At 51.5% G+C, this 12956-nt stretch overlaps 1 protein-coding gene across 2 annotated transcripts in view; it reads left to right on the top strand.

Moving 5' to 3' along the window:
• Arhgef37 (Rho guanine nucleotide exchange factor 37) overlaps positions 1-8761 on the top strand; it is a 43303-nt gene extending 34542 nt beyond the window's left edge. For both annotated transcript variants that reach the window (XM_028890092.2, XM_037197163.1), the window contains 3 exons: positions 1910-2105; positions 3634-3794; positions 7163-8761. In XM_028890092.2, coding sequence (XP_028745925.1) covers positions 1910-2105; positions 3634-3794; positions 7163-7372 — 567 coding nt within the window. In that variant the 3' untranslated portion in view covers positions 7373-8761. The remainder of the gene's footprint in view (positions 1-1909; positions 2106-3633; positions 3795-7162) is intronic.
• The last annotated feature ends 4195 nt before the right edge of the window (positions 8762-12956 follow it).

Genomic DNA, 12956 nt, shown 5'->3' with positions numbered 1-12956 from the left:
ATTGTATTTTATTTTACGTTCTGTTGATTATCCTTTAAGGATAGGTTTCCATATCCCTCGAGCTGGCCTTGAACTTGCTACCTAGCTAGGGCTTAGGACAAGACAGCTGGGATAGGGCTCCAGGAGTCTGGCAACATCTGTATTTGAGGAGACGGAAAGTGCATTTAGTCACATACGAAATGTGAAATCCCATGCCAGCACCCTGACTCCCCAACAGGGACCAGAGGCTCCAGGGTGCAGAGAAGCCAGGGAAGGGCCTAGCAGAGTGGGGCAGGTAAAGACGGCCTTCATGGCTGTCAGAGGGCAGAGGGTACAGTGTGGAGGGCTGAGGGCAGCCACTCGGGGGAGGCTACCTCCTGGGGCCCTCTACTCCACCCTCATTCCTCAGTGAGGCCAGCGGAGTTCTCACAAGGAGGCCACGGGCCCTGCAACCAGGGGGAAAGGGAGGGGACATGACTTCTTTCTCTTTCCTCTTAAAATCTTTCTGGTTGGAAAAGCAATTCATCCTTACTGTAGAAAACAATTACAAGTCACATGAAAGCAAAGCAAAAAGAAGAACCCCGTGATCCCCTGTGTTGCAGTCTGTAGGGAGGGACACCCCTCTCCATCCTCCCTCCCCGCACCACAGACCTCTGAATTCTTCCCTGTTCTGACTGCAGGCATAAAAACCAAGGGAAGTGAGGTGGCCCTGGACAGGAGCAGTCCTGGTTGTCTTTGTGTACCTTCCCTGGGGACTCCCAGGAGCTGCTCTACTCTGAACTGGTTGAGACTGGATGGATTTGAGAAAGAAGGCACAAAGTCTTATGTCCCTGGTTTTGTGATTTGTAGTGACTGGTTTTTTTTTTGGTGGCTTTTGAGACAGATCTCACTCTGTAGCCTAGGATGTCCCTGAACTCAGATCCGCCTGCCTCTGCCTCCCAAGTGCTGGGATTAAAGGCATGCACGCTGGTTCTTAATGCTGACTCTTCATCAACACTAGGACGAGGGTCTATGCCCAGATGTCTCTGGTGGACGTGGATGTCTACTTGCCCTATACCCGACACCTCCCTACTCCAAAATAGCCATCATCATATAGAATGCAGTGAGTACACACATGCATACATACAGTGTAAGTAGAGAATATGGTAGATGTATATATTCACACATTTGGGTTCTCCTTGGTTTTACAAAAGGGGATGATCACACCTGAAACCCTTCTTGATGGTACTTTTGATGAAGCTAGTGAATGGAAAAAACAAAGGAAATGCAGCTTGGGAATGAACTGAGATAGATCCTCATTCCCAAATCTCTCTCCCCAGCTAGATGGTAACTTCTGTCTGAGCAGAACTCTGCAGTCTGTCCCCGCTGCGCTGGTGTACACTGTCCTCCCTGTGCCGCTGTGCAGCGTCCTTGATGCACTGGTCTATAGTGTCCTTGCTGCTGCACTGGTGTACAGTGTCTTTGCTGTACAAAATCTGCTCTGGTGCCTTGCACACAGTAGGTGCCCAATACTTGTGGAGCAGAAGCTCCCGAGTCACAGCTAGCTGTCCTTCATCCATGGTGTGCCAGCGGCTAGCATGGTCCTGTATTGGCCTCTGAAGATGCCAGATGGCTAAGGCCTGGCATACCATGAAGCCCACAACCCGGTGTGGCTCAAAGACCTGGATAAGACATTTCCTGTGGAATGACTTAGCTTGGAGTCTATGCACAGAATTTAGGGCCCAATCCTGCCAGTTCTGTAACTGACAGATATCCACACTTAAATTAATTGGAAGTTTCTTCTAAAATGCCATTGGAAACCACAGTTGTCCCCATCAGTGGACCCTTCGGTGACGGCACTAGGGCCGGACAGGATCCCCAGCTCTCAGCTGGTGTTGACACCAGCCTTGACTCTTAACTCGAGCTCCTGTGCCTGCCTCTGTCCTCCCAGCCGCTCCTCCCAGGCTCTGAACACCAGCTCCAGGCTCTCCTGACCAGATACGGCCCCGGGAAGCTATACCAGGTGACGAGCAACCTCAGTGGAGCTGCGACTCTGGACCTGACGCTGCCACGGGGCCACATCGTGGCCCTTCTACAAAACAAGGATACCAAAGGCAACCACGGTCGCTGGCTGGTGGACTCAGGGGGTATGTGGGCCTCTGTAAACCCCTTCATCTCCTTTTGAGAAAGCCAGCTGCCGGAAGCTGGTGGTAGGGAGGCGTGGATGCTCTGGTGTGCCAATCTGGCTGTGCAGATCCAGGAGGGATGAGCCCAGGGACAGGACGCAGTAGCTCAGTCAGCTCACAGTGACCCAGTGGTGCATGGGATGTCGATAAGAATCAGGGTAGCCTCTCCCGTCCAGTTCGTGGGTGCTGTGCAAGCAAGACCAGCCTTAGAGGACCTACAAACTATTGGGTGATACAACGTGTGGAAGGGACTCGAAGAGTACCTTGAAAAATACAGCTGTGTGCTGAGAGGGGATGCTTGGATTGCAGCCACACTCTTAGAATCTGAAATAGGACCGGGACAGTAAGAGCTCCACTGGTCATGGCCTTGGCATGTGCTACTAAGGCCTGGGGGGTCATGTGTAACTGGGGTGAAGGGAAGTTGTCCTGTGAGCCCAGGATAACAGAATAGCCCAGCGGCATATTCTAAATGTGGGGGTTGCACAGGATTATTGACAGAGACCCACAGGCAGTCATTTCACGGCTTCACGGTGATATAATAGTTACTTAAGCACTTTTATGTGTGTTATAAAAAAAATGCAGCTAGTCCATAAGCTCATGATTACATTGATATTATTGTATGGCATAAGGCCAAGCTTTAAAAAGCAAGCCAGTTTTTTAAAAATTGGGTAGAGCCATGTATGGTGGTGCAGACCTAACCTCCCAGCATTTGGGAGGCAGAAGCAGGAGACTGACCGCAAGTTCAAGGCCAGCCTAGCCATGTAAAGAGATCTGGGAACTATACAGTAAGACCTTGTCTAAAATAATAATAATGATAATAATTTTAAGAAATAAATAAAGTAGAAAGTGCTACAGTTGAAAAACACGTCAGTGGGGAAATACCACAAGGAATATTCGAGGGAGGTCTGGGGCTCTCCTAGTCGGGTGAGCTCAGGGAGCGTGGACCTTCTCTGAGCTCAGCTGCATGGGCAGGAGACAGAGGCGGTGACAGTGTCACAGTCTGACCCCAGATTGGTGTGAAGACTGTGACCGTCTGGGAAACAGGAAGTAATGGATACTCATGATGGCAGCATCTGGCCAGTGCGAGGGTAGGTGCTGGTGAGAAGGAACCCGGAAGGGACAGCGTCACCAATCCTGGTCCTGAGGGGAGCTGGGGAAACAGCCTTGCTCTGGGTGGCCACTAGGGGGCCATGAGCAGCGGCGCCACCAATGGGAAACAGTTGTCATTCCAGCCCAAGGGTGAATTTCAGCCGTCAGGTGCTTCAGATCCCAGGGAGAGAGCCTCCGTCACTGGGGATGAGCAAGCAGCAGCTAGGAACAGTGAAAACAGAGTGAGGAGGGGGTGGGAGGGAACTCGCAGGGTCCCTGGATGACCTTGTACTGTCTCTTTAATGCTGGGGAGCCAGGCACTCACTTTTACTAGCTTTCCCCACCCCTGAAAGCATAGGAATCTGACTGGCAGCCACTGAACCCTCTGCATGTTTCCTAGGTCATCGGGGGTACGTACCAGCAGGAAAACTTCAGCCATACCACCATATCATTCCCAGTGAGAAGGAGCCCAGGGGCCAGACAGACAGACATGAAGACTACTGCCTTCCAACTGCACAGCCCACCCAACCCTCTGTCCCCACTGTCCCAACCATGACCCAGGTGAGTCTGTTAGAGGGCTGAGGCCTTGCCCCCTCATCTGCTTAGACGAGGGCTCCGATTTTTCCTCTACTGTTAAGGGGCCTGCTCCCTGTGGGCCCCCTCCTTGTGAGGTCCAGCCGTGACCAGTGATAACAGTGATAAGTTCTTATCCTGGCCAGGGGTGGGACCCAGAGAGAGGGACTTCCCATGTAAATCCCAGGGAGTTAATCCATCACCTCCATCAGCCCAGCAGAGGGGAGTCCTCCATTCACTCAGCACTTGCCAGGTGTGGTACTAAATGAGGGTGAGAGTGATAGACCAGGAGTCGTGGTCCTGCTCCAGCTTACAGCCTCAGGGAAACAGTGATTCGATTATCATCAGTGTGAGTAAATGCAAGGTTCCCTGCTGTGGCCAAGTCCAGAGTTCCAGGAATAGAGAGGCCTTCCTAAGAAGAATGCGTTTGCCTCACCTAGGAAGGGTACAGAGGAGTTCACTGGATAAAGGGGGTCAGGTGGGGTGCCTGGGGTATGAGTTCTCAGAGAGCACACATGGTACATGAAGAGGCCTAGTGATAGGCGAGGAATTGATGAAACCAGAGCCTGGGGGCATAGAGAGGACAGGATGTAGTGAGGTGCTCCAGGCGAAGACTGTAGGGCCAGGCTAGCAGGACCCTGTGGTCCTTGAAGAAGGTGTCAGTCTTCCACACGGAAGCAGTGGCAAGCACAGACACACTTGTTCGTGGAAGCATTATTCATAAGAACCCAAGATTCCATTAATATAACCAGGTAAACCAGCTATGGTAGAGCCATGTGTTCCTGGAGAGATGCCAGCAAAAGTCTACTCCCTCCTCATTGGCAAACCGAAGTCTAGTTCCACCAAAGTCCAAAGTGAGGAACTGTGACTTTATTGGGCTTACTTATAGGAGATGGATGAGCTGTTGCTCTTAGGAATGTGGGTGACCCCAAAGCAGCTGGAAAGTCTCACCCCACTGTAGATGATGACTTCCCCAAAGCTGTAGAGATGGAATCCCCCCTTCAGTTAACCGTCCCGTCTACATACTTTAGCACCCCCAGACACCATGAGACCACATGCAGTTAGGGCAGAGTCACATCCAAATGGCTGCGATGTATGGGGGGAAGTCGCTGGAATCTCAGAGGAGGCTCCAGGTTCTTCCTCACACTCCTATGAACTTGTGTGCCTCTTGCAAGTCGTTACAGCTGCTCTGATGAAGACAATAGCTCTTATTACTGGGGGATAGGGGTCTATTTTGAAATAAAAATGAACAAAGTGGGTCGGTATTGGCATGTTACAACAAGGATGAGGATGCTAAGTGAAAAAAAGGCCAAAACACATGGGGAGGATCCCATTTGAGTGAATGCTCAAACTAGGTAAATTGGTGGAGAAAGAAAGTAGGTTTTGTGTGTGTGTGTGTGTGTGTGTGTGTGTTGTTTTTCAAGACAGGGCTTCTCTGTGTCACATCCCTGGCTGTCCTGGAACTCGCTTTGTAGACCAGGCTGGCATCAAACTCACAGAGATCCGCCTGCCTCTGCCTCCTGAGTTCTGGGATTAAAGGCGTGCACCACCACACCTGGCTAGAATGTAGGTTTTTGGTTGACAGAGGCTGAGGTGAGGGGGAGTGGGAGAGATTGCTAACTGGTATGGACTTTCTTTTGTCACGATGTGTTTTGCAATAATACAGTGGTGATAGTTGCATGTATCTGTGAATATACTAAAGGCTACGGAACTGTATACTTTCCAGGGATGGCTATTATGGGATAGGAATGCCATCAAAAGGAAAGAAGGAAAAAAATAGAAAGATGTGTGGTAGAGGTTCTGCTCAGTGGCAGAGTGCTTGGCCTGGGCGGAATAGCCCTTCAGATCTGGGGAGGAAGAGGCTACCAAGGCCCTGGCGCTCAGTCCCCAGTGCACTGAAGGGTTTGGTTTTGCAGGGCCAGGGTCCTTGACCCCCTCAAGCAGCCCCTTAGGGTGTCTTGGGAGGACTGGGCAGACCAGTACAGCCAAACGGGTCCAATCGTAGACGTTCACAGGGTCTGCTTTCAGCCACCCGCAGTCAAGGGAGAGCGGTACAGGCGAGGGATGAGTGACAGAAAGACTTTGGACAGAGAGAGGTGGGTCCGGAGATGCTGAGGATGGGTACGGGATGCCTTGGGTCAGGGCACTGTGGAGGTGAGAGCCAGTGTCTGGGGAGGTACACAGCTCCCACCATACCTACCTCCTTCAGTGTCAGCCAGACGTAGTGCACCAAGGACAGCAAAGAATCTCACTAGGGACCTGCCTAGCCTGCTCAGCGCCCCTCCCCCACCAAGGAAAGTGAGGTAGCCGCCATCATCCAATCGTCCAGCTCTGGTGCACGTGGAGGGAATCTCCAGGAAGCTCTGCCTAGGATCTCAGTGGTCCATCTGGGACTTCCTCCCTTTCTGGATTCTCCGTGGGACTCTTAGGGTACCTTCCCATGATGCTTATTGCTCTGAGGCTCGGCCAGCATCAGTCACGCGAATGGTAAAGAGTTAAAGGAAGCTGCATTGACCGGGCCCCTCCTTATTCTGCAGCAGGCACTGTGAAAAGTCTGCTCAGGCACTCATCCGTTCTGCTTCCTCAATATCCCAGAGGGTAGGATGCTGTTATCGACACTTGGAGATGATACAATGAGGTATAGAGAAGTCACACAGTGGTTTGTTTAATGCCGTCCCTTCTTACTGTTTTTTTCCTGTTCAATGCTTTTCCCTAAAAAGGAGCCATGTCTCCCAAACCTCACTACTCCTTGGTTAGAACACTGGATCTGGGAACCTCCCTAGATCTGGGTAGGGAGAGGCTGCTGAGGCTACCCACTGATGTGGACACCTGTTCTGCCGGCAGGTGGTGGTACACACCTTTGATCCTTTAATCCCAGCACTCGGGAGGCAGAGGCGGGAGGATCTCTGAGAGTCTGGGGCCAGCCTGGGCTACAAAGGGAGTTTCAGGACAGCCAGGGCTGTTACACAGATAAACCCTGTCTGGGGTGGGGTGGGGGGGAGCCCCTGTTCTGAAATCAGGCAGGCCTGACTTTATGGCTATGTGATTGGTGTAATTTGTGAGAAGTCCCCTGACTTCTCTAAGCCTCAATTTCTGGGGGGGAGAGATGGGGGCAAATACAGGGATGTAATTGTAAAAACCAAAGCCTAGAAAAGTGCTGGACCAGTGGCGGCCACACAGTAATTATCAGCCAGAGTGCTGGCGGGCATGGCGTCTTTAGTGCTAAGAATGTGCTTGGGAAGTGGTGTATGACCTGCAATAGAGACGAGGTGTGTGAGAGAGTGGGACACCCTTGATGGACTGAGCTCCCCTATCTACCACCTTGAACGTTTCCCGGTCACCCCCGTGTGTTTCAGGTGGTGGCAGCGTACCCTTTTGTGGCCAGAAGCACCCATGAACTGAGCCTACAGGCAGGCCAGCCTGTAACCATCCTAGAAGCCCGGGACAAGAAAGGAAACCCAGAATGGAGCCTGGTGGAAGCGAATGGACAGAGGGGATATGTGCCTTCCAACTTTCTGGCCAGGACTCCGAGCCCAACTCCCTGGGGCTGGAGTCTGCCCTCCTAGCATGCCCTCTTTGGAACCCCCCCCCCCCCCCCCCCGCCCACATTCCCGACGAAAGGGAGAGGCGTCAAGGCTGGGTGACCTAGCGGGCATGATGCGAAGCACGGTGGGAATGGGAGAGGCGAGAAGGGCATTCAGAAGGCAGCAGGAAGTGGTGACTGGGCCTTACAGAATGTCTGGTGTGGGTGGCCACAGTGGGTGGCGCCAGCATTATCCTGTCTACACAAGGAAGCCGTCTATCTCAAAGCCACCGCTGATTAGCTAGGGCTTGTCCCAGCTCCAAAGCTGGTCCCACCTGTGCCTCTCGCCTCCTTTATGTCTAAGATGAATGTTGCCATGTGTCAGGTCGTTGCAGGTCGGGGCATCCCTGAAGAAGAGCTGCCTGGCCTGGTGGCACGCTTGTCCCAGCTCTGCCGGGAGCCACCGTTGCTCCCTAGTCACCTCTTCGTTCTTGTTGCCTTGCCTTGAGCTGCTGCCGACAGTGAACTGTGGAGAATCCTGCTCAAACGGGAAGCCCTGGGCCCAGGCGATCTCTGCCGGCTCTGGGAGTGGGTATGACCGATGCACAGTTCCGGAATGTGTGTACAAACCCAGAGGCGGTTCCAGGGAAGAGGGGGAGGGTGTTGAGGTGGATTAGCGGGCTGTGTGAGGCAATGGTGTATTCTACTGCTGTTTTCTTGGGACTGGGAGAAAAAGGGACTTGGCAGTCACTCATGGAGGAAGCCCTGTGAGATACGTGACTACTGGCCTGCTGGGTAGGTGAGGAATAGATTGGTTTTCTGGTTCGGGATCGAAGAGCCAGGGGAGCCCAGGTGGCCTAGGTTTCCCTCTGAGGCTCTGGAGGCAGCAGAGAGCTGAGGTTAGTGGATGTGGGCCTTAGACATAGGACGCAACCGCAGTTTTCCACCTAGAAAGAACTAAGTCACAGGATGCAGTAAGGATGACATGAGGCTGAGGATGCGGAGCCCCCTTGTCAACCAGGAAGTGTGACACCAATACCAATATGGTTAGCAGTGTCAGGATGGCCCGGCCATTGGCTGGCCTGGGTTAGCAGAGTGGAGCAGCCATGTTGCCCCCTCTTATGTCTATGCCAACAGTGCCCTTTCTCTTCACCCCAGGCTCTGTCTCAGGTCCAGTCAGCATGAATGAACACTTTGAGACATGCCCTGGGAGGGGATTTTGTTTCCGTGAACATCATGGAGTGTGCAGGCTAACAAACTCATGACACCACTAGGTGATATGATCTCAAGGGACCATGACAAACACGCAGCCATTGTCTGTAGCTGGCTGCCGCCTGGCACACGACAGGACTACAGTCTAGGTAGCTCTAGTCCCAGTGCCTAGTGCTTGGTGAGCAAGGCATCTCTCAAATCTGGAAACGGAAGCCCCTCATCCTATTGGCGCACGCCTTTAATCCCAGCACTCGGGAGGCAGAGGCAGGCGAATCTCTGTGAGTTCGAGGCCAGCCTGGGCTACCAAGTGAGTTCCAGGAAAGGCGCAAAGCTACACAGAGAAACCCTGTCTCGAAAAACAAAACAAAACAAAAAAAAAAAAAAAAAAAAAAGAGATCCTGTTCCAGGACGGTAGACCCACTGGGGCTGTGTTGGGTGTCGTCACTACTGGACGATGTCCCTAGGCTGTTGCTTTAGGCCAAGAGTCGTTGGAAGATCCCAAGACAGACAGAGAGAGAAGAGAGAGGGAGGGAGAGAGGGAGGATCCACCGTGACCTTTGTACAGCTGACAAATTTGGAATCAGCCCTCTTGAGACAGTGTAAAACAGGTGCTATTTCAATGTTGTCAAGACTACATCTGTTTTACAGCTCAAGTGCCCGTTTGTTAGCACTGGCTTCTGAAGGGCTCTTGAGAAAGACAACCTTGTCTGTGTCAGACGGCCTGTAGCGTGCCTCCTCTGGGCTTGTTAAAGCACGAAGACGCTGTAGGATGCAAGAGCAAGACTCCCCGGTCCCTTTCCCGGTCTCAGGTTCACGCAAAGATGCTCTCGGCTCACTTTTCCTTTCCGTTTCCTTCTCAGCCTCCTGATAAAAATAGGAAGCACAAACAGTTGACAAAGCAGGAGCTGTGCTTGCAGCTACCACACATTTTTCCCTGACAGCTCACTGTGCATGGAGCCTCTCGCTTGGGGTTCTTAGCATGGCTGCTCACTGCAGTTACCTAGGTAGCTCTAAACTGTGGCAAACTGGGAGCCCGCCCAGAAAAAGCTGATGTCTTTGACCTGGGCATGGCTGTGGCCTTGGGCTTCGGGAAGGTAACCAGGTGAATCTCACATGCAGCCACCGTAAGGACCTCTGCCCTAGACATGCAGAGGTAACCAGCTAGGCCTGGGGGCAGAGGTAGGAACGGGATGTTAGGTTGTGCTCCAGCTGAGCTTTGTGCTAGCTGTCTAAACAGGAAGCTTTAGAGGCCCTTTGAAATAGGACAGCCTGTTCTGTCAGGTCCCAGAATATGTATTTATTAAGTGCCATTAAAAGGGACCTGAACGAAATTGGATGTTCTTGTAGGCATAAGGGAGAAAAATGAAATACACTTAGAACCAAGGCTATCTCATGAAGGGGAAATAAAAATGGATTCGGGAAATGTGGGTTATGGTTTCTCAGACCAGGGGTGAGATTAAAAGTCACTGGAGAGTGAGCGAAGGCATGCTGAGAAGATGGAGCGTGGCCTGGATTTTCTCCAGGGGACTCTGTGTAATGTGCCTTTTTACCCCCAATGCCTAGAGCAATTGCACTGTGTCTTATTTATTTCCCTCTCGGGCTGTCACGTGCAGACTCACAAAGAGAGTTGCCTAAGAATGGAACAGAACTCCCAGGAGTTGAAGGATAGTTCACACGGTATCCTTGCTTCTCCAAGTGAAGTCAGGACTCGTTAACCCTTGGAGCACTGACGTAGTTCAGGACACAAGGAGACGATTGTATTATCCAAGGGGAGATGAATGAATTCTTGATGAACATGATGAGCATGATGTAAACTGCCAGCAATAAAGGACTTTCTGTGACTCCTGCCATTGGCTAGTACCCCATTCATCCCCCGGTCTTGCTAGATTTGAAAATGGCATCTTGTTCATTCATGTGCTTACTTGAGTGTCGACGGCATACCCTTGGTGCCCTTAAGATTTGGGCATAGATGCCAGGTATATAGAAAGACATCAGACAGATGAGCTGTGTCATTTCTGAACCTACAGTCTGGGCAGGTTGGTAGACAAGACAACATTCAGTTCTGAGTGCAAGTGTCAGGATAGGAAGCCCAAGGGAGGTGTTGAACTCTGACCTGGACTTGGTGACCAGGGAAAGCTTCCTAAAGGAAATGATATATGACCTCTGACCCAATGGACGTCTGAGGTGACCATCTGAGCTTAGGTGGTCAGGAGGGCAAATGCAAAAGCCAGAGGCAACAGCAGATCACAGACCTGAAATACTACGGAGCCAGAATGCAGGGGTGTAAGGTTGTGGCAGAGGCAGTAAGAGACACGTTCGTCGGGGGTTGGAGAGATGGCTCCGAGGTTAAAAGCATTGACTGGCTGCTCTTCTAGTGGTCCTGGATTCAATTCCTAGAAACCACATGGCGGCTCACAATCATCTATAAGGAGATCTGACTGCTCTCCTAGAGGTCCTGAGTTCAATTCCCAGCAACCACATGGCGGCTCGTGACCATCGGTAATGAGATCTGATGCCCTCCTCTGGCATGCAGACAGAACACTGGATACGTAATAAATAAATAAATCTTGAGAAGGAGAGACGCGTTAGTCAAACCACCAAGGTGGAGAGCTTCAGATTGTGCATGGGAGCCACTGAAGCAGCCGAAGGAGAGGAGTGAGGAGCTCAGGGCTGCAGTCTTTGGGAAATCACCTGGTTCTGGCTAGGTGCCTGATGTGCCCATAGATGATTACACTCTACAAGGACAGGGCGTGCTACCTCCTTCGAGAACCTTCTAAGCCTCTGTCATGAGCCCCAAGTTAGAGGTGTCCAATACACATTGCATTGATAAATGTCACCGAAGGTGCAGGAACACTGAAACTCTGACTTTATGAAATTCCCCTCCAGGCTGGAGGTATACTAAGGTCATGCAGCTTTCTGGCCCTGCAGGGCTCAGTGCTATTGGCATCATAGAACTTGCTTGCACCAGGCTTAGCAGTGCTCAGACATGGGTGAGAGTTGAGAAGGCTGAGGTGGTCACGAGGAGCTTGCTGGAAGAGATTGGGGGTAGATCTTGTAGGGAAGTAGGATTAGGAAACGAAATGGGCGAGAGGTTGTCTCCAGGTAGAGGAAGCCTGGTCTTAGGAAGCCCAGTGCAGATGCATCAGAGCAGATGTGCACACAAACTCACAGACTGGGACAGTGTGCACAAGACCCAAACAAACTCACGCCAGATGAAATCCCAGCATGGAGGAGGGGAAGTGAGCACAAAGTCCCATCCCTAACCAAGAAGCTATTTGAAATTGATAGCCATTAAGAGAGGGAAACGTCAGAGCTAAGGGGTGGTGGCACACGCCTTTAATGCCAGAGCTTGGGGTTAGAGGCAAGTGAATGAATCTCTATAAGTTTGAGGCCAGCCTGGTCTACAGAGTGAGTTCCAGGACAGCCAGGGCTACACACAGAAACCCTGTCTCAAAAAAAACAAAACAAACAAACAAAAAAGAACTAAACAAGAGTCTGAGAGATGTCTCAGCAGTTAAGGACACTTGTTCTTGCATAGGGCCTGAGTTGGATTGCCAGCACCTACATGGCAACTCACAACTGTAACTCTAGTTCCAGGAAATCTGACACCCTCTCTGACCTCTGAGGGCATGCAGGTGATACACATATACATGCAGACAAAACACTCACACACATAAAATAAAATAGATAAATCTAAAAAAATTTAAAGAATTAATGTCTTGAAAACAAAAAAAAAAAATTAAACGAGACAAAAAGAAAGAGTGTGAACGGTGTCGGGGGTATTGATGCCAATGGAGGAAATGTGTGAATTGTGACCACCAGGGGGCAGCAGGGCTCTTCCATTCATCCATGGAGGGTTGGGGGGGCACCTTTGGGGTCAAACTGAAATGCCTATGCAGCTAGCTGGGCAAACGCGGCAGAGGCGAAGGCTGGGAGAGGGACATTAGGGAACAGTGGGGACCGCACTGGATTGGAGCTTGCACACCGCTTCTGAAGGGCTGTAGCTTCCTGGCTCCGAGCCAACGGCTGCTCCATCTGCCTGTCGCTGGTGGCTTCAGACGGGCTGACTTGTCAACAGAAGCCAGAGGCCGGAGGTTCTGTTTGGCTCTTGGTATGTTTGCTCGGTTCATTTTCTTGTAACCCAGGCTGGCCCCACGCTTGCGGCAATGTTTCCTCCTCAGCCTCCGAAGGGCTGGGATTCCAGGCGTGCGTGGCCATGCCCAGCCTTGTTCTCCTTTTCATATGGAAATCTTTATGTGGTCTACAACAGGCCCACCTTTGTACCTGTGCCTGAATGTGGGTTGACTGCCCTGGGTGGAGAATTTTCTCTGAAGAAATAGTTTCGTGTCTTGACTTCACTGGGCATGAATTTCTCTCCCTCGGATCTCTGGGAAGTGTGATTTCCCTTGATGTCA

The sequence above is a fragment of the Peromyscus leucopus genome, chromosome 19 (assembly GCF_004664715.2).
Source record: "Peromyscus leucopus breed LL Stock chromosome 19, UCI_PerLeu_2.1, whole genome shotgun sequence".
Lineage (NCBI taxonomy): Eukaryota > Metazoa > Chordata > Mammalia > Rodentia > Cricetidae > Peromyscus > Peromyscus leucopus.
The sequence above is the reverse complement of the archived record's forward strand: the minus strand, read 5'-3'. Positions and strand labels throughout refer to the sequence as shown.